The sequence below is a fragment of the Formica exsecta genome, unplaced genomic scaffold (assembly GCF_003651465.1).
Source record: "Formica exsecta isolate Colony F162 unplaced genomic scaffold, ASM365146v1 scaffold393, whole genome shotgun sequence".
Lineage (NCBI taxonomy): Eukaryota > Metazoa > Arthropoda > Insecta > Hymenoptera > Formicidae > Formica > Formica exsecta.
In genome coordinates this window covers 2,172,735-2,200,702 of record NW_021851167.1, presented here as the reverse complement: position 1 = coordinate 2,200,702, position 27,968 = coordinate 2,172,735, and the positions used below count along the sequence as shown (strand labels likewise).

General features: G+C 37.1%; 1 protein-coding gene across 4 annotated transcripts in view; it reads right to left on the bottom strand.

Moving 5' to 3' along the window:
- The window catches only part of LOC115239720 (retinal guanylyl cyclase 2), a 41,893-nt gene that overhangs the window by 2,071 nt on the left and 11,854 nt on the right, over positions 1-27,968 (bottom strand). For 2 of the 4 annotated variants that reach the window (XM_029814403.1, XM_029814402.1), the window contains 21 exons: positions 25,920-27,484; positions 20,647-21,001; positions 19,282-19,445; positions 17,470-17,596; positions 16,496-16,648; positions 13,600-13,975; positions 11,932-12,236; positions 10,574-10,676; positions 10,273-10,375; positions 9,136-9,324; positions 8,247-8,327; positions 7,989-8,165; positions 7,462-7,621; positions 6,698-6,847; positions 6,035-6,206; positions 5,371-5,511; positions 4,961-5,153; positions 4,250-4,421; positions 3,116-3,386; positions 1,876-1,887; positions 320-921 (listed from right to left, as the gene is read on the bottom strand). In XM_029814403.1, the coding sequence (XP_029670263.1) occupies positions 320-921; positions 1,876-1,887; positions 3,116-3,386; positions 4,250-4,421; positions 4,961-5,153; positions 5,371-5,511; positions 6,035-6,206; positions 6,698-6,847; positions 7,462-7,621; positions 7,989-8,165; positions 8,247-8,327; positions 9,136-9,324; positions 10,273-10,375; positions 10,574-10,676; positions 11,932-12,236; positions 13,600-13,975; positions 16,496-16,648; positions 17,470-17,596; positions 19,282-19,445; positions 20,647-20,896 (3,901 nt within the window). In that variant the 5' untranslated portion in view covers positions 20,897-21,001; positions 25,920-27,484. Of the gene's footprint in view, positions 1-319; positions 922-1,875; positions 1,888-3,115; positions 3,387-4,249; positions 4,422-4,960; positions 5,154-5,370; positions 5,512-6,034; positions 6,207-6,697; positions 6,848-7,461; positions 7,622-7,988; positions 8,166-8,246; positions 8,328-9,135; positions 9,325-10,272; positions 10,376-10,573; positions 10,677-11,931; positions 12,237-13,599; positions 13,976-16,495; positions 16,649-17,469; positions 17,597-19,281; positions 19,446-20,646; positions 21,002-25,919; positions 27,485-27,968 lie in introns of those variants that run through there. The other 2 variants (XM_029814404.1, XM_029814405.1) reach the window with 2 other exon arrangements.

Sequence of the window (27,968 nt, the reverse complement as noted above, 5' to 3'; positions counted from 1 at the left end):
ATATATATTATTAAATTTAAAATTAAATACACTTATATTTGCCAAAGTAATTTTTTATTTTTATTTCTTTTTTTTCCTCTACTAAAAAAATTTTTAATATAAAGATCTTTCATATAGAAATATTTTAATTTGTATTATAGATTATCGATATAGAAACCATTGAATTTTAAATTTAATTCTTAATTTATATAAATCCCGAAGTGACACCATGACGAGATATTCGTTAACCGATTGATCCCGGAATCCAATTCTGGAGTGATAAATTCCAGGTCTCCATAAATTGGACATTAACACAATGTTCAAGTTTCTAGACACGTACCGTGATGTTCGTTGGGTGATAGACACCTGTAATGATTGTATGGCATGCTGAGATCGTTCTCATCAATGCAGCCAAAACGGCGATGCCTCAGGGGCGGTTGTCGATATGTTGCCGAGCCGGCAATCGACGTGAGTGAGCTGGTGGACGCGCCGAGGATCGTCGCCGCGGGATCCGCGCCGGAAACGGAGGATGATACGCCGAGGGAGGCCTGGGTATCAGCGGACGTGCTCTTGCTCACGATCCCGCCGTGAACGGCCTCGGCCGTCTTCGTCGCGTCCTGCTTGCCCTGCAACACCTCGATGAACTCGTTGGACCTCAATGAGTAACTCGGCAGCATTATGCGCTCGTTGTGTACGGATACGGCGACCTTCCTGACGTCGATAGCCTCCTCGAAGGACGCGGTCCGGCTGTCGCTCCCATTGGCGATCCCGTTGCTGCTGACAGAGTCCTGATGATCTGGCTGGATGACTTCGGCAGGATTGGTGGTCGATTCCTCGGGCGTCTCGTTTTGTGACGGTATCACCGGCAGCTGAGAGCCTATTGAATCTCCGCTCGACAATCCGCTCTGAGAACGGCTTCCCAGTATCAGACTTTCATCCAATCTTTGGAAATTCGAAGAAGCATATACGTGAGATATGCATATGTGTCGTTGGCTGAAGTAGCGCCATTTTTTTTTGTATTTTAAGAAACAAAAAAAAGTGAAATAGTCGCAAAATGTAAGATTAAGTATGAATTTTAAATTCCATTCTTATTATACAGATCCTCTTAAGGAAGACATCTCAAGTTCTATATTATTCCCCTCCCTCCCCTATACTTAAGCATAAAAATTGATATATATATCAAACTTTTATTTTACTTATGTATATCGCTATTTTATTATCACTCGTCCGTTCAAACACGGATGTGAGAAATTTTCAAATAAGTATGACATTTCGATGCGAACGGCATCTCGATGCCCGCGGATCCAGATGTTTCAAATGCGTGTTTATTCATGAGCGCCGTGATGTTTGATGTTTGTGGAACTCGCAGAAATGGAAAAGTTGTAAAAGTGATTACAGTCGTAACCAAGGAACGATATGATGACGTTGCATTGAAGGAAGGGAAATAATTTTATTCGGGAAGGGTAGGAGAAATAAATTCGAGTAAAAACGTGAAAAGAGCAATTTTTAGAGTAATTGGTATTTTGATGTAAACGTCATTCTGATGCTGATGGTCTCTAGTGAATGTTTATTCATGCGCTATATTTGCATTCTCTTTAGTTTGCGTTGCGTTCAATTCACGCAGCTGATTGATGAAACAATTTGTAATAAACTTTTTTTCATACATATTTTTAAAGCCACTAACGCGTTTAGATAAAAAATTTTATGTGAATTTTATTATATAAACGGGACACATCGTAGAGAATAGACGTTAGATGAAATTATTGAATATTGATGTGACGTGATGTATTCAAGTTTTTGCCGAAATGGATCTGACATTTACGGGAAATTTATCAAATGTAAAGTGATAAAATGATTGATTCAAACGTCGAGTCATTTACATGCGAGTCTACTCACCCATGGCTCTCCCTGAGTGAAGCGGCAGAATAGCAACAGATAAAAGGATTAAATATCTGGAAAGTAAATAGTGCAAATAAAAATATACTGCGTCGAGATCGAAAATAAACTTGACGCCTTTTATTCTCTCTTGCAAAACTTTTGTATCACTACGTATATATGTACATTCTAGCAAATCATCGCGATTATTAATTAACGCGTTCAACTAATTACATGTATTTTACATTTCAAGTTTTGCTATGAATATATATGATATATATATCACATATGCATATCTTTCTCGGTAATTCAGCTCTAATTGAATTCCTCTCTTAAAGTCTATTTGAAATTAATTACAGAACGAAGTTACGGCTTTTACTGTCTCTGTAAATTGCTTAAACTGTTTAATTCTTCATAATCGACTTTAAAGCAGCTATTTTTCTTAGATTTGATTCTCCCATCTGCGGCTGAAGGGTTGCGCGTCAGATCGGAAATACTCTGCATAATATAGGGACGCAAACTTTAAGATTATCAGACTTTTTTTCCCTCCCGCCTATATACGCACGCCATCAAGTAGGTCACTTTTTGCCCGCGGGTATTATAAGAGAATAGCTCGTGCGAGAGAAAACTTTGCCGTTATATCACTTTCCTGATTATGTCGAACAATTATACGTATAGAGGAAAGCATTGGGAGGGTGGGGGGTGGAAGGGAAGGGGTTGTGAGATAAAAGTCGAGAGGGATTGTTAAGATAAACTTAACGCAAACAAGCTAGAAGCCGTGCAACCTCTCATCGTTACATAATTAAAAACTCCTGAGCTCGTTTCTCGTCTCGTTTCTGACACTTAATCAAACGGATACGTTTTTATACCAACTTTGTTGATTAAATCCGACCCCCTTTTCTCTCGCGACGCGTGACGACGAATTCGTAGGCTAAAGAGTAGCTCGGGAGCTACGCGCCGTCCTCGTCGTTATGCATTCCAACAGGAATACCGGAGCGAAATGCTCGAAAAAAAGAAATGCGGCGGGAAGAGAAGAGGGGTTACACTCGCGCGCGTCGAATATAAAAGAGGGGACACCCTCGTCGCAATAAATTGAACTCAATATAAGGTCGTGCGTGAGAGTGTTAAATCACGGCCGTGTGATCGAGTTGCCGGAGGTAGGTCGGCCTCGCGATTGAAATGTCGCGGTTGGCGAGAAGGGTGGGGAAAGAGGGGGAGGGGAGGGGGGGGGAGAAATTCGGAAAATGTGCTCGCAGCTTACCCGAGGGGTGGCGGTTTCGGTAGTTCCTTGTCAAAGCCCTGCTTGCCGAGCAGCCAGTAGGTCGGCATCTTGCCTTTGCCCTTGACGTCGGTGGGCCCGCGGTATTCGATGTAGTATCCGCCGACCTGCGTCAATCGATCCATCGTCGCTTGGCTCAGATGGATACGCCACGGCGCCCCGGTCGACTCCATCCTCGAGGCGGTGTTCACCGTGTCGCCGAAGAGGCAGTAACGCGGCATCGTTAAACCTACCACGCCGGCACAGCACGGGCCTGTGTAGGGGAAGGCGAGGGGGAGAGAAGTGAATTCCATCCCTTAATTCAACTGATTATGAGACGCGTGAGAAGCTTGTTCTCACGCGAAATTGCCGATAAAGCGGAAGCACGAGTCTTCGCGACAATTACGGCGTACTCTTTATTCAGATTTACCGTCTCTCTCTCTCTCTCTCTTTCTATATGTATACATACACACACGCATTTGACGGAAAATTAACAGCGAGAGGCTTTAATTGATTATTTTATTGCTTGCTTTCGTTGCGAAATTTTCTAATTAATCTGGGCACGTAAACACGATATCTGTGGTAATTAAGGGATTAATTGACACAAGGCTGCAGCACATATACATAGGGAGTTATGTAACTAGTAATTTCATATATATTGGTGGTGCAAACTCTCTTGGGAATACTCTCGGATCTCTTGACGATAAGACGCTTCAAAGATAAACAAGATAGTGGAAATCGTAACGTTGTTAAAAATCTGGGTTACGGCATCGAAACCACGGCATTAAACACGTCCAGAAAAGAAAAGTAAACAAGTTACTAAACAATGTATTTTTAAAGATTCGATCGCAATACGTGATAAAATAATAGATCGCGCGATTTAACACACAATTTTAACTTTCTTCAGAAAATAAAGTGTAGATGTACATGCAATTGAATATAGATATTAAAAACGCGATATATATATATATATATATTTGTACTCTATTTCTTTTAGAAGAAAAAAAAATATATATATAAAATAAGAATATTCAAAATAATTTCTTCTAAATTATCCTATTTTTTGCGAGAGGCTTTGTTTCGATTGTATGTATGTGCGTGTGGAAATTATTTAGAAAATTTGGGAAAAGAGCTAACCCGTGTGAAGACCGATGCGTAGCCTAAGTGGCGTGTCCGGAAGATGTTTCAACTTGAATTTTCCACTCTGATGTAACAGGTCAAGTGCCATGGTCGCCACTTGGCTTGCGTGATCGGGTATTCTCACAGGACAACCGCCTACGACCATGTAGGCGTCTCCGATAGTTTCCACCTATGTCAATCGAATACCATTCTGTAGTATCGGAATCCGGAATATTCTCTGACAAGAAACAATCCTTTTGATGCGTCATAGCGCAAATAGATATATAATTTGCTTGCTTTATATCAACATTGCACATAAACTCACATTTATAAAATATTAGTCGAAAAATATTTTTAGTAATTCAAGAAATTATTTATATTTCAAGAAATATATTGCATAATAACATGTAGAAAGAATAATCAATATTTGCATCTCAAAGAAAAGATTGAATTTATTACGCAATAGATCTGGTGGATAAGAAACAGGTTAAAGTTTTCATAAAATTTATAATAGAATAACATTTTTCTTTTTCAATACTTGTGCTTATAAAAATATTTGATTTCTGTAAATATGCCTGTGTGTTCGACACTCTTCTTTAAAACATTTTGTATTTTTCTCAACATTGAGTTAATTGATATAGAATATTATGTAATTTTTTATTTTTATTTATTTTTATTAGATGATTCGCAAAAATGTGTATTATAAATTTATGGCCACGCAGTCCTTACCTTGTAGACCGTGTATGCGTTAATTGTGTCGTCGAAGCAAGTGTAGAGATCGTTGAGAAGATCGACCACCTGAAAGGGTGTCGAGCGCGCGGATATTGTCGTGAAACCGACAATGTCGGAGAAATAAATCGTGACCTCGCGAAACTCCTCGGGGTCGACAGGCATGCCGAGCTTCAGTTTCTCGGCGACCGAGCTGAAAGTATCGAGCCAAGTTTGCCGATTTATTTTCGAATAAACGTTAGAACGTTTCTTCGCGTATATATCGATAATTTTCTTTTCCATTTTAATTTTTAAGCAGCACGAAGCGAGAGATCAAAATCGCGATATCGACAATAAATAATTTAATCGCGCCAACTTTGATCGCATCAATTCTTGTCGCAAAATAACGCGATCTTTGGTCTATCGTTTACCTAGGTAGCATTCTATTCAACAATTGCTCAGTTTTCTTCTTCTCCATATCAAGTTGTTCCGTACGCTCGCGAATGAGTTCCTCCAGATTGTTCGAGTACTTCTCAAGCATTTGGAACATCGTGTCTACAAAGTTTACCTTTCTGGAAATAAAATGTGATGTTTGTGACGGCGGCATTGTCGCAAGGAAATATTGTGTCAAATTGGATAGCATCAAGATAGAAAGAAGAGATCGAATTAGATAAAGATTAATATTGATAAGATAAATAAGCAAAAGACATAATTTTCTTTTAGCTTAATAAAGTTATATAAATTAATTATTTAAATTTAATCTTTTTTAATAAATTACTTTTTTAAATAAAAAATAATTAAATTTATTCTATTACATATTTTTAAGAGAGAAAAAAGCAGGATTTTTATTAATCTAAATAAAGTTTTTAGTACGTGTGACACACAATTTGTAACTAATATTTATTAAAAGAAACCACTATAAACGCAGCTAAATGCTGATGAATCCGTGTGCTACTGAATCATAAAGATCTACGAAAAATGGATTCTAGCAGCGTAACTTTAGACTTTTAGCTAAAATTATATCCAAAATTTCCGCTCTAATTGTAAGAGCACAAAGCGCCTCAAAGATTAAAGGGTGCCGAGAGGTAATTTCACCTCCCGTGATTCAGCTTCTTGAAGAGATCATGCACGTCGTCAAAGTCAGGCCTCATTTCAGCAGTTTCCGCCCAGCACTGACGCATGATGTTTATGGCTTCCGGTGGCGCAGCGCCTTTGCTAACTGACGGTCTGATCAGGGGTGGTGGCTTCATTACTTTTTCAATTATATCTGCGAGATATGCGAGAGACATGCCTGACGTTTGATCCTTGGATATAACACTTAACGCTAGGATTTTAATACTGAATGCATGTATTGTGAGGCTTCGAAGTTTTAAGTCTGCGTCTTTGGATAATAGATGCCAATAGATACGAGTTTAATAAATACACAAAATCTAAATTACAATTATAAATCTGTCTTTGCATTTTTGCTGTAACGCTCTTATTCTGTGCTAATTGTTTTGTCAAAAAAAAATGCAATATATATCGGCTGATTATTTTGTTTTTATTTTATGGTTTTATTTTGATCTCATTATTTGAATTGTCATTCGTGACTTTTCTTTGAAGACAATTAACAGTTAATTTATATTTATATTAAAAATGATTAAGATATCAACGTATAAAAATAAATATATCTTTTTCTCAATACATTTAATTATTTCGGGGGCAATCTACGATTAGAATTACAGAAAAGGAGAGATAGAAATCGCGTAGACACATTACCTTCCGGAGACAGAGCGAGCATACAAAATGGTTCTCCACGAACAACGACTTCCTGCATGATAATTCCGAAACTGTAAACATCCCCAGCCTGAGTTCCCCTTTTCCGCAGATTCGGATACCTAAGCAGTTCCGGCGCGGTCCATAATAAACCTATCCAACAATAAGTCGGCAATTATTAACGAAATTAATAACTGCACGAGCGCTCGCTTATATTAATTATCCTAATCCTATTCTTATCCTTATTATAATCCTATTTTCTAGAGTAATGAGTACGCGAAATCCACGGATTTCACTTTAAACGCGTTTAATTAGCGAGGCACGCAGTCGTAACTTTCAATGAGATTTTATATAACTTGGGTAATCGTATTATTAAATTTCCGATGTTACTGGATAATTTTCATTTCGAATCAAATTGATTCTTTTTCCCTGATAATCTTATTTCATTATTTCTTTTGATATTGATTCTTTTTACATAAATAAATAAATAAATTTTTGTAGGTGGAATGCGAATATTAAAGTTTGATAAATATTAAAATCTCTCTCTCTCTCTCTTTGAGGAGTGATACTAAGGATTATTATTTTTTTATAATAATGCAATATTTTTCAGAATAGTCCTACAAGAATAATCCTACAATATCGTTCTTATTTATTCAAGTTTTAATGAAACAATTTCATATTGGAAAACAGATCGTATCAAATATCTATGTACATTCAAGAAAGTATATAATGGAACGAGGTAGAAGATTGAAGCAAAGGAGACTCACCTCGAGCCGTTTTCACCGGCGGCACTATATTCTGCGCCTCGTAAAATGCAGGCAGACCATAATCGGTGACTTTTAAGACCCACCTTGCGTCAATCACGCAATTTCGCGACGTGAGGTAGCCGTGAACGCGTATTGGAGTGCCGTGAAGGTATCTCATACCCTGAACAGAAATAATCAAGTTCGTAAAATTAATAATTGCAAAATATTTCAAAAAAAATTTCAATTTCAAGAGATAATGATTAACATTTAATAAATTTGTTGAAAAATTTGAAATCAAAATTCGAGGCTCTCCGACGCTTTGTATAATGATTGTGACGTCTCAAAATCCAACATTTTATTTTTACTTTTGCATTTTGATCACATTAACTAAAATAAAATGATATAATGTATATTTGTATAATATAATATTAATCGGACGGTGAGCACGTTAGAAATATTTCTTAAATTCCTCTAAATCTTTTTAACCTTTTGAAATCTTTCCGGTAACAACTCGCGTTGCGTTAAACACAGAACGCGATCTTACTCACCCGCACAAGATCGGTGAGCAAGGATAATCTGAAGGACCAGTCGAGTTTAATTTCATCCTGAACAAGTACGTCCTCCAGGGATCCCCTCGAGCAGTACTCCGACACTAGGCAGGGTCTCGTAGGTTCGTTAAGGCATCCAATCAGAGGATTGAGATTCTCGTGTCGCAGCCCGTGGATCTGCCCAAAAGTGGAAAGTGGAGAGAAACTCGATCACAGATGTAATTCAGAAGAATGAATAAAAAGGATGTGCGCCTTTACCGTGACCAGCACGTCCATGGCCTTGCTCTTCAGTTCGAACGTACCTTGAAAGGGTAGCTCCTTCAATTGAACCAAGTCACCCTATCAGAAATCACAGGACGGATCATTAACTCGAGCATTGATACGGTATTATATCCGGTGGTATTGGATCTTGTAATCTGTCTGACTTGTGTAACGGTGTGGAAAAGTTTGACACACGTCGCGATATATGATTGAAAGATGCAAGAGAAATTAATTCACTTAGGACTAATATTGTAATACGTTTTAACGCTGTCTTATCAATCTTCATTAAGGGTGAAAGGTTCTTATCGGTCGCCGTCATATTGCAAAACTTGCGGCATTAATCAGCGTCTCGCTGATATAAAAGAGACGCGGATGTCTACGATGCGCGCGAAAATGAATATCGATGTGTGCCACGGAGAATATATATTCTCAGTGCTGTCGCATAATACCGTGCGTCATGTCAAGCGGAAGATTCTCGGAAGTGATCAAGGATGAAATTGTTTGCAAGGGCGAAGGTATAGGATATAGGACGTCGATAATGCCTTGAAAGCATGGGTTGTTCCCGTATAAGCTTTTCCAAAGCAACGCATGATTTTCGTTCTACTTTTCTTTTTATAAATATACGCTACGCACGGATCATTCATCTATTTCTCAGCTATCTTATTATTTTAATTTTATTAGTTATTATTGTGGATGCGAGATTATATATATACCTATAAACTATCCCAAAACCACCAAATATCTTTTAGCAGAAATGTCAAAGAAAGTTATCATTTCTTGCATCATTTAAAAATGTTTTTCGAATAGGACAGCCGCGATCAGATGACGCAAAAATATGTAAATATATCCAGAATATAGTTGTTAACTGAATTGGATGTATACTCACGTTATACCTAGCGCGTGGATCCTTGAAAAAGGTATGCCGCGGCCCGTTTCCGCTGCTGGCCTGCAAATAGGGCCTCAGGGAATTGACGCTGCCGAGCTGGAGCAGATCCGGCTTCTCGACTTCCGGTCCGCCGAACTCCTGCAGTTGCTGTAGCCAGCAGCATAGCATCGCCTCGATGCCTTCATCTACCTGAGAGCACGCATGAACCGTGTGCGATTAAGCGCACGCTTAAAATTAATGTCGATATCATTCGAGGAATGTGATACGGAAGAGTAATAGGATCGATTGCTTTTATAGAATGTTCTCACCGGAAGAATCGAGCCACCGATACAACCTGATTATTCATATAAAAAAGGCTGTCAAATGATAATATAGACAAAAATGAAAAATTCAAAATGAGATAAAGAGAGAATATTCTTTATATATGCAAGAAAATTTTTTCGAAAAGAGAAACAATTATTTTCTGGAAATACGGTGCATTTCAATCATGAGAGATCGAACATCACTCTTTAAATATAAAAATCACAACGTAAAAAATTTATTGACGTTTAACTGGCATACAGTAATGATTGAAACTCGTTGGGTGATTCAATTAAGCCCAATGAACTGGTGTCACGGTGACATTTAACGCTTTTATCGGATATTTCTTGCTACGTAAACCGATAATTTAGGAGCTCAGACGTAGCGATCGGTCTCGTGTGAAATATACGATCCATATCAGGATCGCAGCAATCCTTCTCGCATAAAATTGCGTCATATTAAAAAGAATTTTTCCCGCAAGAGGAAAAGTTGGTCCGCGGTGTTAATACGATTTCACGATCTTTACCTGATGACAACCGTGAAAAATTGCTTTTGTCTTGGATTCAAGCTTTGACGTTTGTAATAAAAAAAAAAAGACACGGAATTTTACATAAACTTGCTGCCATAAGCTAGCTGCCGCTAGCGACAGATTTTAATTCTATCCACATCTCTTCCGAGATATTTCACGGAAGAACGATTAAAGACGTCGAATAAGAGAAAACCAAGTATAAATCTACTGAAATAATTCTAGTAATTCTACATGTGCAAGGATACTTTAATCTTTTTAGCAAAGTTAGAAGTATTAAAAACTTCTGTACTACAAAAAGTTCCACTCACCGTTCTCGAATCTACTGGAGGCACTTGAGGAAAAACAAAGTCCGATGTCGTTAGGATGATTTTGTATGGGCCCTTAGACATCCTTTTCTTGATCAATCGCTTTCTATAAACAAAGATATCTAATATAAAGTCTTTATTTATTAATATATTAGAAATAGAAAAAAATGTTTACATGTATATATGCAACAGTTGCGATACTGGGAATAAAAAACATAGCGTTAATGCATGATTACTTTCTGCGGTTTAACTGCGAATTATAAATAATATGATGTATAACGTGAGATAAAGTGATTGTGCTTACCGGACTATAATCCCGACGGCTATGGCGACAAAGGTGAACAGCAGCGACCCCAGAATAATAGCTACGATATGTGTGGTACGGAAAGACATGTCGGCCAAGCCATCTAATAAATAATTAATGCACTGCATTAATCTTTACGGCATTATCGGGCGATATTTTCGGATTCGAGGGAGCCGTTTATCGATCCCGATCGGCAATGAAAGGCACGAAGGGAGAGAGCTTTTCTCCTTTGCACCTTTTCCCCATTCCGCAATTACTTCGTTCTATTTTTGACAATATCTCTTACGACCGTATCGCAACGCGATCGAGCATCGCGTGTGTGTTAGACAGAATCCGTTAAATAATAAATAAGTTTCTTAGACATTTTTCCACGAGATATATATCACATTAATTATTACGTTAACAATTATAGAAACTTGGGAATATCTCGATATATGCAAAATTTCCTCGCTTTTATAATTTAACGATATTGTAAAGAGAAGCTAAAATTATGTATAAGAACGCTGATAACTATAGTGCACTATTTTTGTTGTGACAATACAAATAAAATTAATATTAAAATAGAGCAATTAATTCAAAATTCTTATCTTTATGCTAGCATGTCGAAATGTCACTGAATTATGAGAATATTGTTCAAAACAGATTAATATTACTACTAAACACGGCTTTTTAAATTAGAAATGTTATTCCTCTTGCATTCGTTTTAATTATTAAATTTTTAACAAGCATTAATAACGGATAACGGTAATTACTAGTGTGCAAATACCTAAACATTAAATCGTAATTTCGAGAAAAATATCCAAAAAGTTTTCTGGTATCCGCACACAGAAAAATATTATTCTATTGCTAAGTAAAATGATTACTCAGTTTACTTTACTTCTTTTAAGTAACAGTTATCTTTAACAAAGAATATTTTCTTAATAATAGTCTTAAAATAAACTTGTCACAAATTTTAGAAATACTCATTATCATGTACTCAAAAAAAGTAAATATTTTCTTTTGAAGAATATTATAAAATTTTATCGAAGAAAAGTCAGATATGGTTAATTTAATGTAAGAAAATTTATTAGATCAGAAAAATTTAATGTATTTCTTTCAATTATGTAATTTAATATTCTTGATTGAAATATTATATTTATTAGGATTCAGAATATATTTTGAATAAATTTGATGCTTATGATGAACTTATGATAGATTTGCGGATATATGAACTTATGAAATACTTGAAACAAGTAATATTTACTTGTATATAGTATGTTTTTTTCTGTGTGCGTGCACGCACCGTTGCTAATTACGTGATAAAATTGTTGTAGGCTTGAAAGAACAATTTGTCATCAATAAATCTCCTGCGGGCTCACCCGGGCAATCGGCATCGTCGTCGCAGGACAGCAAGTCGGACATCTCGAGGTTGTTGAAGAACGCCACGGCGTTTGATGTCAGTTGTTGAACTTGCAGCCGCTGATAATCGTTGACAACCGCGAGAATCGGTTTCCAACCGACGTCGGTACGCCAGTCCAACAAAGCGTATGTGTACATTTTGTTATTGTGGGCGTCGAGGCTGCTGTTGTCGCGCGTCAACACGATCAGCGATTCGTTCAATCGATCGAGCAACGACGGCGTCGCGTAATTCTGCGTACCGTTGAAGATCTTCCTCACGTCGTACCTGTGTGAAGAAACTACCTTTGATTTGCCTGCGCAAGACCTATTGAGGCGACGCGGCGTCGCCGAAGACGTCCCCGTGAGTTAATCACGGGGCGAATTACACGGATCAACGCCCGCAATTAATCCGACCCGATGATCCGACAAGCACGATTTATATTATAATTCGGGATCGTCCAAGATGGAACTTCGTAATTACGCGGCGTTGTTGCCTCGATCGAACGAGAGAGAATGTCCCCTGATTAAAGTCGACTTGCTTAACCGATTCCTTGATAATGTACATTCCAGTCGAATTATTCATTAGACAAATGACGAGACTGTGGATAAAATTTCTACGTGTTTTGAATAAATTGCGATAGTCAAATTATTAATCGGCATTCTCGTAAATTTTAGGACAAAAAAATAAACATATTTGAACGCGTTTTATCAGTAATCGTGTCTCAAGTACTTATCATTGCGTAAAAATTTACAACGCTCTTTAATGTATGAACGTTATTTTTCCACACAATGCACAGATGTTTGAGACAATAGACGTGTTTCACACCAAGGCTATAAATACCAAGGCTATATATATTTCAAAGCTATACGACTAATCTTATTATGGATGTTTATTCTTAAAGATAAAAGCCATGGTGTTTACCGGCTATCGGCTATACTGACAGTTTTTGCAAATATTCCAAGAATCTTTAGAAGTCTCTCTTAAAAGGATTTTCTACGCAGCGGAAGAGTTTTTGCTATTATAAATCTTCTAGTATTTATATCCTTCCTCATCGAGTATACGAAGAAAATAAGCTGCAAAAATATTCTGAAACAGGTGATTAATTATGTAATTTCGAACGTTAATTAATTTACCAAGTCGACTGCAAGTTATTCATGATCTATTCTACTGCAATCTGTTTGCAATTATAAAATTTCTTAACGACTAAATCGCGATTATCAATAATAATTAAGACTCAAGATGCATTAACTTGATGCGTCAATTTGGTGACGTCACTACAAAATACATATTCATGATGCATTCATGAATTTTATCAGGATATATATGAAAGAAATTCCGATAAATAATTAAACAGACATTTCTCGCGATTTATTTATCTTAGATTACGAACAATGACGTCTCCTAATGGAACATTTAATCGAGGCAACCTAAAGCTAAAAAGCTACGAGTATTGTAAGATTCACACTTACGTAATCTAAGATACTGGAAAACAATTGGAATTTCAATATTTTACAACATAAAAAAAAATCAATTTGTCTCGATAACTCTTGTTGATTAATTTTTATGAAAGACCTCGAATTTAAAATATCTTAAACTCGGAATATCGACGTCAATTGTCTTCAGGTTAACGTCATTAATAATTGATTACCTCTGATCGAGCGGTGCGACCGCGAGTAGATTCTCCATCGTGTTGCTGCTGAGATTCCTCGGCGGGAAGATCCATCGCGGGATCTCCTGTACCCTCCTCTCGTCCTTTTCCAGAATCGCATTCGGGCCGGCGCGAGTTACGTTCGAGGTAGAAAAATTGGAAGACTGAGTAATCGCGGATTGGGCCAAGGTCATCGGATTGATGGGGAGCGAGGCGGGTGACGGCGGGTTCTCGTCTCTCGGAAGGAAGAGATCGATATCCTCCGTGTGGATCATCAGGATGACGGAATTCTGAATGTGGTTTTGCCACGCGATGTTTAGCTCCATCAAAACGCGACTTGTCACCTCGTCGAGCAGCGGCAGACAAAGTACCGTAGCTGACAAAAGAAAAATTTCGATTTACGACTTACGTGACGTATAAAAGATATGAGATATACTCGAGAGTGAATAAATGATAAATCTAGATACAGGATTTCTGGATAGTAATTGAATTAATTATTAATAATAAATTATTAAAAAATAAATAATTATAAATAATAACACTAAATAATATATATGTATATATGTATATTTATATATTATTTAATGCTATTATTTATTATCATTTGTTAGATTTTTAGTAATTTATGATTTTATGATTCATGAGAAGGAGACAAAATAAATTATTTCAATCTTTCTCGGAGGAGCTAGTCTTTCGAGAGGGTTCTTTATTCAAAGGTGCATTATTTAGAAATTATACCCAAGTAAAAGCAAGCTTTACGGCAGTTTAGTCTTCTTAATGAACAAAACTTAATTTATTAGCGCAAGTTTGTTCTCCGTGCCGCGTTAGTCGAAAATCTCGGCATTAAGGGATTAAATTGGCACTATAAACGCTATATATTGCTGATATAATCATGAAAATAACGTGTTTAGTGTCCATCTCTTTAATTGGGTAAAGCGATTTAATGAAATCTCTCGAAAGGCTTTGTATAAATTACTCGGCTTTTATATAACGTTCGAAAAAAAAAAATTGAATTTTGTGTCAATAAACAAATGTCAACAATGCCAGAAAATTTTTATGTTAAAAATAGTATTTAATTTCTTTTTTCGCGGAGAATCATTTATTCGCTCCTATAATGCACGATATTTTTTGCTGTGTGTCTAATACGAACGAAGGAGAAGAAGAAGAGATCGAGGAGGGGTAGAAAAAGCGTCCGAAGAAGAAAGGGGTAAACAGCGGAAAATGGTATAAAATATCGGCTAATGATCGCCGAGTGACCAGTCAAATGGTAATTAAACTTATAACCCTTATGCAATCTTATAAGCCCTTTCAGGAACATTAAAGCTGCGGATTTTAATTAAAATGTTACGTAAAATACCGAAGACTAATTAATATTAATTAACCAAAGACACAGGCATTCCCTATTTTGTGCTGCGATAACAGCTCTGAAATGTACATTGCAATGACGAAACGAATTTCTGGCGCAATTATTGGATCTTTTCATTCGCAGACAAAGCCATTATCATTGAGATTTTATATCTCTTATATTTACATGAACGACGCAGTGTGATGGATAAATAATTATTTCCAGATTCTCGCGACAGGTCACAGTCTTTATTTATCTAGTGCAGCGAAACGTGACGAGATTTATTCATCTAATTGAAATTAATTAAAGCGAACTCTCTGATTACATCACATTTATACCGAGATATACATTCGCTCAAGGTTTCTGCAAAGAGCCGCGTCGCGCTATTACTCGACTCATTTGCATTTACAAGAATTCACTACTGGACGTCGTAAATTGTCGCTAACTAAGTCGCTCGTCTTTTCCTACGGGTTAAGATGCAACTTGCGACGGTTTAACGGCTTTTAAAATTTCAACGAAGTTTCAATTCGCAACCCGCGTAACCCGAGTGGTTCGTATATGAGTGTTTCCTCTTTGTTCTTCATACATATTGTAATTGGAAAGATGGTTGTAGGCGGTTTTTAATCCGATTTATAAGGCCGGAGATAATCTTTACGCACGACGAAAAGATTTAGGAAGACGTCGTTAACTCGAACCCTCTATAAACACGTACCGCGTGTACGTGCAATCTCTGGGATTGCCTGTACTTTTACTCGACGGGAATTTCGCTCGCTCGCTCTTTCAATTCCCATACGTAGAGCGAATAAAAGATTTATAAACAGCAGTAAATAGATTTCTGCTGAAATTCAATCCTCAAAGCGTGTAAACAGCAATAAGTTTGCCTGTATTGCGATGCTACTACATGTTCGTCGTACTTTATTTGTTTCCGGTATAAATATTAATTTTCAAGCGGATTAATTTATTCTTTTTCCTCTTTTATTTTTTAAATAGAGACGAGAGATGAACCGGACGCGATTATTTTAATGATGGATTCTTTGATGATTATAAGAAATTGATAATTTTGAATGATTAAATTTCTTTGCAATCTTGCAACGACCATGCTATTTAAAAAATTGAAAAACCACTGATACTTTAATCTATTAGCGAAGAAAAGAGTCGGCTTTGGAAATGGATCGAATTAAAGTCAGACGTTCTATATGAGATCGTGATCCGAAACGAAAGAAACGTAATTAAATTGAGTCGCGAGTCCCTTTTGAAATACATCAAAAGCAGATCGCCATCAAAGTACGTCGCATCGTGGAGCATTAGAACTGCACATAAATGTCATCAATCACGAATTACAGACAAAAAGACAAAAGGAATGCGTTTTTCCCTGTCTGTCTATCTCTCTTTCTTTCTGTTTCTCTCTCTCTCTCTCTCTTCCGGAAGCCATTTAATTTTAATTCAATGCGATAGTTTCGGCAGTTTGGAATACATTTGGCGCGGGCGGATGTAAGTGCCGGATAATGCTTGCGAGTTTCCGTGTAATGGGATTAGATGCGCAGTACTTACCTCGACGGGAGATGCTGTGCACGGACTTGAGTATCCTGCGGATCTGCTCGAGGGTGGCGCGATGGGGTAGGATTAAGTGATACCGCAGAAACACACCGATCTTCCCAAAGGCGTTGATCACGGCACTATCCAGGCTGGACCACGGCTCACGATCTGCAGCAGTGATCGTCAATCGAGAGTCTCGCATCGTGATGTGACACGCGTATTAAAATTCAATAAGCGCGTCGCACTCGTATTTCACTGGATTGAGAATCATGGGTGTGTTTCGCAGTCTATTATCGTTCCGACCATTTCATATCGTTCGCGATTTAACACTTAACGCTCTTGACTCGCAGTCGAGATTCAATTGTGACGTCAGAAGCGAGAGGCCATACGTAATTTTCTCGTGTAATAGACGTTGTGATAAACGAGCTTTTTCGCATGCACATCTCGATTGTACGTTTAATGGAGTCGACCAATAAAATACGTAATTTCCTTTCTAAATCGCGAGTTAATAAACGTTGGAAAATTTTAATCAACTGTCATAAAGTCCATTTTTATTGGAAATGTAGAATAAATTTTGCGAAATTTTTTTACGAGAGAGAAATAAGAAGAGAATTGTCGTCACGTTTCACGTTTCAGGGCGAACGCGGATACGATTATATTACAAATGAAGACTTTCTTATCTTGGTAGTTTTTCTCTCTTTTTCAATTTGCATATAAATTATATATTTTTAAGAGAATAATATTCCAAATATAATTTATCTTTCAGTAAATAACACAGATTACTTTTTATTATCTTTTGTATTGTAAAATATTAACTTTAAAACAATTAAAATCAAATAGATAGTGAAAAAACTTCTTATATTTAATTATTGAAACAAATATTAAAGAGTAATGAAGTTTACTTTTTCCATTTTATCACATTATTTGTTTAATGATAGAGTGTATAATATTTATGCTAATTACGATTTGAGTGCTATTCGAAAATTTACCTATGCCGATAATGATCGCAGTCTTCCACTGCAAGTGCAGGAATATTTCCGCCACGGCATTAGCCATTGACGGTAATGACGGGGAAAGCCTAATGATGGACGATAGATCCCTCTCCTTCAAATTTCTCTGGAACATAAGTTATCGATATTCGTGATCCTCTTAAATTTTAATGAGACGCTTTATTTTTGATCTATAGCTCTTTTACTCGAAATCAATGCTATTCGAGAAGTAAAAGTTTTCTTTGCAGAGAATTATTTGTAAAAATTATCGAATTGTATTTTTACTTCTCTCTTTTTTCCTTTTATTTTTTAATTGCATCTCTCAATATAATAAATAAAACTCGAAATATTTGCAGACTCTCTTCAATAATATTATTTTATATATTAAAAACAACTATAAATTTACTAAATAACAGCGTTAAAAAATACAAAAAATAGTGTAGTTTCAAAAAAATCGGAGGGTTCACCTATTCGGAACTTTATCCGATTTTTGTATACTTTGCTTTTATCTTTTAATTAAAAAACTACTTTTGAAAAAGTTAAATGTAACGGATATAGGAATGACGCTACGAAATTTAATTCCATTTTCAACCACGTCGAATCAAGGAATATCTGAAAATATACGTCAGATCCATTGATACGATGACATAACTGTTGCCGTGGGGAACTCGTGAAAGATCTATGAGCAGATAAAGACGAGCTTTTCGTAGAGTGACAATCTCGCTTGAGCGGATTGTACTTTACTGATGACGAAGTTCACGGCCGATTTTGGAAAAAATGTTACAAATTAAGTTTTATATATGATATTATTGAAAGAGAGATACCCGACGATGTAATATACCGTCTGTTTGCCGTTTGAATCAGAGAGATAAATGTGGATAATTTACGCCAATAAGAAAATTGAATACAACGGAAAATAAATATTCTAAATTAATAATCGGATTCAATTCAAACTCGCTGCTCGAGAACCGGCATTAAAATTGGCTCTTTCAGTAAAACCAATTGCGGGCGCAGAGACCGAGGCGATATTTACTTGGGTTTCCCAATTTCGACGGATATTACGTTATGCGGATATTTATTGCGCCAAATTATTTACGGCCACACAAATTTTCATTATTTTAATTCAACCTCCCAGGAAAAAATACAGGGCTGCATGGGCTGTCGAATAACGTCGCGTTATACTTTACGATTTGCTACAAACGTGCCGCAATAACGCGCCGCGGCATTTGCACATTTGATATTTTTTCCCCGTCTGCATTCGGTGATGGTCTTTATTCCGCACCGGAGCGTGATACATTTATTCAACGATGCAAATAATTTAGCGCCACCGGATCAAAGTGCGACACCGATGATCTGCGGAAAATATCCATCATGGATTCTGCATATACGAAACAATTTGCATTGATTTAATCTCTTTAAAGTAAAAACAGAACATGCACATAAATGTCACTTAAACACAATTCTCTTTATTTTTTAAATTATTAACCATTTTATCACGAATAATGATCGTCGAGATCTCTAGAAATAACTATTTGGATAAACTAGTGATTCAAGTCAATAATGGTCAGACGCGTCTTTAGAAAACTATTCATTACTCTAACATAAAATCTTGTAAATTTTTATTATTACAGTTTTTCTTTATTAAACAAAGAGATTGCCATGAAATAGCCTTATTTGTGTCAAGTTTTACAATTTCCTTTTGTTTCTCGAAATACCGGAAATGTATCTTAACCGATAACTATTGTCGGTTCGCAGACTCCGATAATTGTACGAACCGTCACGATGACTACGAGTAAATGTGATAACACTCACCAACGGACAGGTCCACGTGAGAAACGGTTTATTCCCGAGATGCGCTAGTTTATCGGCCACTTGGCAGATAGAGCTGTCGAGCGCGGCTATCACTGCCTTTGTGTTGCTCTCACCGACAGCGTGGATCAGCGCGCCGAGGCCCCCGGTTTCCGTCTCGCACGTCACTGGAAATTAATTAATCCGAACTATTAGTTCCTCGCGAGACGACGATCGAAGAATTCGTCCTTCTACTTCGAGAACTTGTTATCGCGATGCGCCGCAAGAGAAAAAGATAAAAAAGAAAGAAAACACGAGTTTGGCTATCAATTCTGATAAGCTCACTATCTTTCTCTCCGAAATGAGAACGAGACAATTCTCTCTTTTTCTCCTGTTTCGTTTGCAATTGATACTTAACAGCATCGAACTCGCTTCGTCGTATCTTTGAAACGAGATTCTATTCAGATACACGCACGCATCTTTGTACAAATACATGTGATCGTCTATGTTTGTGCAGTCGCCGGCGATTGTGTAAAATATAATGGAGTAGACAACACAATGGAGAACGCTATTAGAGCGTCCTGGATATGGATCTCTCGTACTGATACTTGAGGATGGCCCTCGGCGCAAACCTGATCTTCCTTCGCGATCTCTCGCGTGCTCTCGAGTATCAGTTTTATGTCACGCGGATCATATTAAATGCGCGTCGTTGACGGTCAACTTTGCATCCGTTATTTGATCAAAGTTTCGTTATTTCCGAAAAACGCATAGACCTCTTCGCGGTTCGCCGGCACTTAACAGCCAAACGCATAATCGGCCGAGTCTCGATTTAAATACGTAATTGGATTATTGGACACCGCGTGATTCATGCGCATATAAATTTAGAGCCGCTTGATACGACGTAACGGAAACGCGCGAATGATTATATTACGGTAGCTCGATATACACATTATATGATAGATATATACGTAATATGCAATATCGTATATGTATATTCTGCGTGTGTACAGAACGAACGTTACATTAAAATTTAACATCGTATCTCTGGCGTACAATGAACATACACGAGACAGTATAATTAATTAACTGCGCGAAAAAAAATAACTGCCGCGTTATAGCACAATAGTGATTTGATTAATTGACGTGTTTCAGATTACAGTCTGCGCGATGTTTCTTTTATCGCTAATTTCCGGGATATTCGTGTATAATTAAAATTCAAAATATTATTAATTAATTACTTATAAATTTCCGAGTATTATTTCGGATTAAATGTTAATAGAAATTTCATATCTGAGAAATTTGCAGCATTTTCTCTTTCACGATTCTTTTACATTATCGATAACAAAGCCGTATCGACGAATTCACTCGGGCAAGTAGCAATATACTCACGGGGTCTCGGCATTACGCTGATCGAGAGCTCGCCGGCCACGTCCGGCGCGGCCAAGTAATCCTGTATCTCGGTGACGTTGATCTCCTGGTCGCATCTCTCGCCCAGGAAGACCACCACGTCCCCGCCGCGAGCCACCTCCGTAGGATAGGTAGACGTGCACGAAATACGAGCGGCGTCAGCCGCTGAAGGGGGAAAGCACCCGGATAGGATCGCGATCGGGAGCCACCACCGAAAACAATACCCGGCCATGGGCCCTTGGACCCTGCCGATCACGACGTCACTGCCACCACGGACGGCAAATGAGACCCTGCTCTGTCGATTCACCCCCTTTCACCCTCGATGACAACGGATGTTCTGAATAGATGATACAACAAGATTAATCTTTTTGCGTGTATTTAAGGCTTTTATAGGAAACAATTTCTTTAAAATTATTTTATACGGTAGTGTTAAGAATGATATATACATATAAAATCCACATGAAAAAATTAATTTTCGAGTATAGTATATAATTTCTAATCTGCATATTGTCCTTATTTAAAATCAGATTATGAAAAACGTTACAGCTCTGACCTTTACCTTTATTAATAATTTAATTGTAACATACTATTCCTTTTACATGTATCTTTTGCTAATAAACATGATATAACACACACACAATAATGATAATAATAATTAATTATACTAATAAAAAATAAAGATAAGTAATAATAATATAACAATAATAATAATAATAATAATAAATTTTTTGCTTGTAATGGGATAATCAATAGTGAATTTGTGATTCCCGATCTACTCGGCGTATTAAATTCATATTATTCCTCTCCTCATTCTTCACAATCAGATTCAAATACGCATATCGTGAAGAATCCGTGTTGTACCCGAGAGAATGCACGACTCAAAGGTAGGTGTTGCAAAGCTAATAAAACCAGGAAGGTTCTTTGTTTGCCGCGAAATACGTGATAAAACGCGAGCGTGTTGTCTTTTCCTTTAATGCTGCGAGAACAAGCAGCCCCGCGGCTTAATTAGCTCTTTGACACGCCGGTCGAATCCACCGGCGGGGTGAAATTTCTCTAACAACTCGTGAGCTTTTTCACGCGAGGCAGACCCCGCGGAGTCTCTCTCTTTTCGTTTTCTGCGAGAGGATCTGTGGTTCCGGTGATTATGTACGAATGCTAACGTGAAAAATTGCGAGCAAAGTTATATGAGCTTCCGTAATTCCGACGAGCAACACACAATCGGCGCATTATATATTTATGAGAGAAAATGGAAGAACCTATAGAATGTTTTAGCAACCTTTTTTTCACATCTATTTTAAATTAGCTTGGACAAATAATTTTGTGATCTCACAGTAAGTTGTTCGCAGTTATAGACAATTAATATTTAAAATTCTAAAAATTCTAAAAAAATCAAATTTTTATTTTCGTACGAAAAATTAGTTGTAGATCGATTACGAAATTCACAGATAAAAATGCGATAGATTCCGGAATGTTAGATTTGTAATTGCATTTTATTTATTACAACTATAGTTACGTAGGTTAAATGTCGCTGTCGATTGATGAATGTTAAAATAATTATATCTACGCCCGTGTTAACCATTGCCCGCTCATATTGACGTGCAATATCTCGTTAATCTCGTTGTCGCCGCAACGAGATTTATAGAGCGACTGAGAAAAACGGCGAAAAATGTTGTGGAAACTTCAAAGTGAAAAATCGCCGAAAAAGTCGTTTTTCCGTCCTCGTCATACGTGGTCCACGGTCAATCCATCAGCTTTAAAACCTTTTCGGTGGAATGTGCGAGGATAAAAGCAACAAAGAGATGCATCCTAGTTTTTCACCGAGAGCACGTTGGTTATCGTGTTCTCTCATAAAAAAAGCTATGCACTAACTGCGTGCATTTTTTTTACAACGTTACTGTGCGATCAAAACTACACAGTGCGCGATATGTGTTTTTACACCGCCCCGTTGTAATCGAAACTAATTCTGTTTGTATAGAATTTTTGGATCGGTTGTAATTAGATAAAGGCTGATTGCTCTCTCACGTTGACACACGTACCGCGACAAAGGCCACGTGTGAATTTATGATATTTATTGGATTACTTCCATTTAAATTTTATCGATATCTATAACAATCTTTCGTGTGTGCGCAAAATTTGTTACGTTAATACCTATTGATAATGATAATTAGTATCATTATACCATTATACCTATTGGCAATGATAATTACTAATTATATTATTTCGAGAGAAGAAAAATGCATTTTATCAATCGTGACGGAATATTAAATTGTTCCTCGAACCAGATATCGATGAAGAATTCGCGGCGATGTAACATGTAGGGACAGAAATAGACAGATAAATTTTTCCAATGGAAAGAACATTATTTCCTCTCTCGATTGTTTTTTAAAAAAATGTAAGCTTTCTCGAAGTCGAGCCTCTTCACGTATGCAAGCCCATTCGTATTATCAAATGCGTCTGAATCAAGGGGCTTTTATTTCCAGCTGCGGAAGATTCAATTCATGTATAGACTGTAAATCTACTTGGCGAGCTTGTTTAAAAATTCTTCCAAACACACGAATGCGGATACAGAATAATTTATATTCACGTAATCCCCTCGCGGAACCCGCAAAACACGTCCAAATGCTTTTCATCTTTCATACAGTCGCGATTGAGTTAACCGAGTCGTGTTTCGACACGATTCTATACATATATACAATTGTCGCAAGCATAACATCCAGGCGTTAATCTCAATTTAGATGGACATACGATCGACTGGGAGCTTGTTACGCCGGGAAAATTGCCGTGATGTAATTACGGGGCACGTAACGCCGAGTTATTATCGCAGTCGATACTCGGTCGAAGACGATCGTCGGACTAATACTTCCCACTGATTCCCATTCCGGCGTTTCTTCTCGTTAACGGTAATCGCAAATTAATTAGGGAAATTTGTGCCAACGCCTGCGAGGCATTCCGTGATTTCCGTGTTTACGAAAGCCCCGAAGCAACTTTCGAGAACAGGCGCTGAGATGAGATACATCGGTTCCTGACTCGTTATACAATTTCCGAGCGGGAGAAAGTTTGCCGGTACCCGAAAAGTGCGAGATTATCGCAACTCGACATTGTAAATTGAAAACGTACAATATGGAAGATATCGAGTGGTATTGAATAAAAATAAAGCGACGATTTTTCTTGGATTTTTTACAGTTGCTCGTCAAAACGTCGTTATTTTATAGATGATGGTAAGAATTGAAAGTTTTCTAGAACATTTTTCCAGTCGATTTGCAAGAAGAACTGCTACAACGATTACTTTTATTCCGGTAAATCCATATCGCTGAATTTATTTTTATCCCCGCGCAATTTGTTTCCAAGTATTGAAATTTGTTTCCGTGTTTTACAAAAATGATTAAAGAATATCAGCGAATCTTATTAAATAATTAAACTCTAGATAAAATAATTGTAAGAAGGAATATTAGAAATGTATATATTGTCTTAATTTAATTTCTATCAATATATAACATCTGATATGCAACGGTCCTTTATGTAATCCTATATGTTACTCATTATTCCGTAATGACGCTACATTGGAATCGTATTATATTCATACACGAATCGATTCTCCAATTATAGAGTTAAGTCCGGCTCTCCATAAGTCTCAGTGGAAGATTTGATTCTTAATATTACATAAGTCACTTTCGCGATCACACAGACACAATTCCTTTCTACATCTTCGTTATTCGGATCAATATATCGTTTGCTTATCATTAAAATTATATTATTTCTCTGTGCAATCAAATTGTATTATACTTCATCTGAAATTTATTGCAATTATTTATTATTTGATGCAATTCAACAAGTTTAAGCTTGATCTAATTTCTAGAAAATTTTACATTTTGATAATTCGATCTTCGATATAATAATTTTGAGCAAAAGAATGAAATGTTCTTTTTTTTAATAAATTGTTTAAAAAATGTATGAAAATATATTAATTATACATAATTTTGTATTTTATTGTTCATCTTTAACTGTATTCCTAAAAGTATGTCTCACTTTATATTTTTACACATATTTTTCATAATGTATGGTAAAATATTTAGTAAAAAATGAGTTTTTGATGTTATAAAAAATTGTATTTTAAAAATAATATTATTATTCAAGAAATATCTTCTTCTCAAGTTATCAAAAACGTTCCATATTTTGATCGAAATTGTACGAGCCGTCAACGGCCGCCTAAAGCAACTACTCGATCACTTAATTCCTATAGAAGTGTAAATTCCGAAAGCCGACGACACATTGTTGGCAAATTGAATCCGGTCCAATTCCCGTCAACTGCGGAAAGAATGAGATCAACAGGTGACGAATTTGCCGTGACATAGAGCAAGATAAATTAGTGAGCCTGAGAAATTTCACATCGATAAAGCTGTTGCGCTGCTTTTCAGTAATTTCGAAATAAATCGCTGCATTGAGCACACGGTTCATTCACTTTGACGTGTAATTTTACTTTTTTCAAATAAAATTTTATGCGTGCAAAATTCGTTTACGGACAAACCTAATTAAAGAAATTTAATTCATAATTTAATTAAAGAAATTTAATTATCTATCCTTTCGTATCAGGGTTTATTAAAAAAAAAACTTTAATTAAAATAATTTTTGATTTTTATAGTATATCTATTTTTTTCTATAAATATTAATATAAAATATTAATATTATATGTTGGCCAAAAGGATGAAAATAAACAAGGTTTATCAATTATTTTCAGTAATCGTAGAGGTGTCATATATCGCCAGTTGGAAAATGGGGTCAACTGTTATTTGCTTCTACGTAACTTTGGAAATAATATTGATATATTGTTAAAACAACAATCGACATATAGCTATGTCAATATGGTACTGGCTTAGGAACTATACTACATCTTTCTTAAGTATATAATATACTTTTTTACATCCAGAAATTGTTTTTGTAATATAAAAAGCAAAGAATTTAAAGAAAGAAATAATCACTTGTTTAATAATCATTCTGTTAAAGTAAAAGATTGATTTTGTCTAATGACAAAATTATATTACAAGAAGAACTATAAAACTTCTTTGACATATCGTTACATTAACATTAAATAATCTGTCATATACAAATCTTTTTGCAATTTTTTATATCTTACAATTAGCATAACTCATAAGATGCTTTATGCTCTTGATAAATGTAACACAAAAGTCCACGTTTTGATAGATTGGCGAATTTTGGTGGATGAATTTTTTTATCAAAAGAAAAGATAAGTCACATACCTGAAAAGTACTACACGTTGGCGACGAAAATCTTGTTTGTTTGGGTCGACATCTCACGGATTTCTGCTTCTACATGATGACGTTACGTTTATGCGTTGCGTTCTCTTCCTCAATTAAACGCTCTTCTGCTGAAAGCGATGAAAATAGCTTTCTTCAAAATGGATATCGTATTCGCGCGACCCGCTTTCGCGCCTTCATTTTTGCTACATTTTTCTATATCGTCGTTGCAGGAAAAACACTGCGTCATGCTAGTTTTTAGATTCGTCAGAATTTAAAGTCCCGTTAGCGCATACAGGGAGATTCGATAGGGGACGAAACATTGACCCAATTTATAACAGCAACAGTTGCGCCATTATTCCCATCGTGACGTTTGCAATTTTTGTTCAAGGTTTTATCGAATAATTACAAAATTTTCACGTATCTTTTTCAGGTCTGCTGGCCGTTGATGATTTTATTAGGCGATATTCGCAATTTTAATCTTTCACAGAGGTGATACAGTCGCAAAACTATATCGGCCAAAAAATTCAAAGTTCAAAACGAGTTCCACTCGCGTATTTGAAGAGACTGTTAATCTAAAATTTTTCAAATCTAACGCGTATTAGAGATATCTTTATAGCTGAACAGCAATCTTCTAGTTCGTTAAACTTGTTCGATTGAAAGGGTGGCTAATCTCGAGTTTCGCAGCTATATCCGTTTGTACAAATTGCAGTTATTAATTTGATTCTGTCTCTGATATCTCCATCCTCACAGAAATATATACACACACACACACACACGACTGTTCACAGAAACGTTCCAGTTTCGAACGGTCGGCTGTTAAGCTTTTCCGTTTGCGTTTGCTCGTGTACCGAGTCCCATTTCCGACAACTCTGTTCCTCCAGAAACATCGTTATCTACGTATAATGTCCATATGTTATCGCCGGGATATATATCCGCTTCAAGTTTCCGACGAAACAGAGAGAAGATGGTTAAAGCGGGATCTTAGCTGCGATCAGCTGCCAATCAGCAGCAATAACATACGCTCGCTTTAACCACGAGACGATATCGAGCGCGCTATTTCCGGACTACGTTCGTCCGCACGATATCGTTGCGACCATAGAATCGGGATGACCGATTCGACCTTGACTCCGATCGTTTACGGCTATACATATGCATAAGGGTCCGTCCCGGAAGCGTGTCTATTCGCAGAAATGTATCGACCAGAAGGACGCCGGGAGGACGATGGCGGCGCTGGAACGCGTGGATCGAGGTCGTTGTTTTTTGGGTTGTCCTCGGGATGGAAGGAAGGGGAGAGGCGAGGGTCGATCCTGGCGAGACGCGGCTTTACTCGTCCCAATTCGCAAGTACGTCCTGATGCCTCATCCCGGCTCGATCGGCACCAATGGATGCGCGACGCGACATCCGAGGTCCGAGCGGTCCTCACATCACGCCACGAGAATTAGCCGAGAATTAGGGCAAGCCACCCGCACCAAAATCACTGACGGGATTAATATCTGAACCGATTACGACGTACGAGAGGTGCGATGACTGACAGCAGGGGCGATGAGGTCGTGCGCTCGCAGCATCTGTAACAGATAATGAAAGCCGGTGATTGCGAGAGCTGCCGATATGATTTTAGGTTAATCCTAGGAACCGAGCTTCCGGGAGGTATTACGCGATACATGGCGGGAAACAATAAGCCCATTCATCGAATGAACAGATATTGTTTGGACGCTTATTAATGGAACGCATTTATCAAATCTGTCAGAAATTTTGAACGGAAGTTACACGAACGGAAAGGATTGATACTGCGCATTTGTAAAGCATCACGATATACGCAAGATAGTCAGCACCTAAAAATTGCGAATCGTATCGTAGGATTAATGTCGTGTCCTACCGAGACATTACGTTGCAGATAAATTCGTTCGTCGAAAATAAAATTTCTCATTTAATATCGAATCGAGCAAACGTTATCCGGATGCTGAAAACGCATCTTGGTTAAATTTATTAGGAAAGTTGGAAGCGATTTTGCGGGAGCTATGAATAAAGATTGATACGATGCGCGTCGTG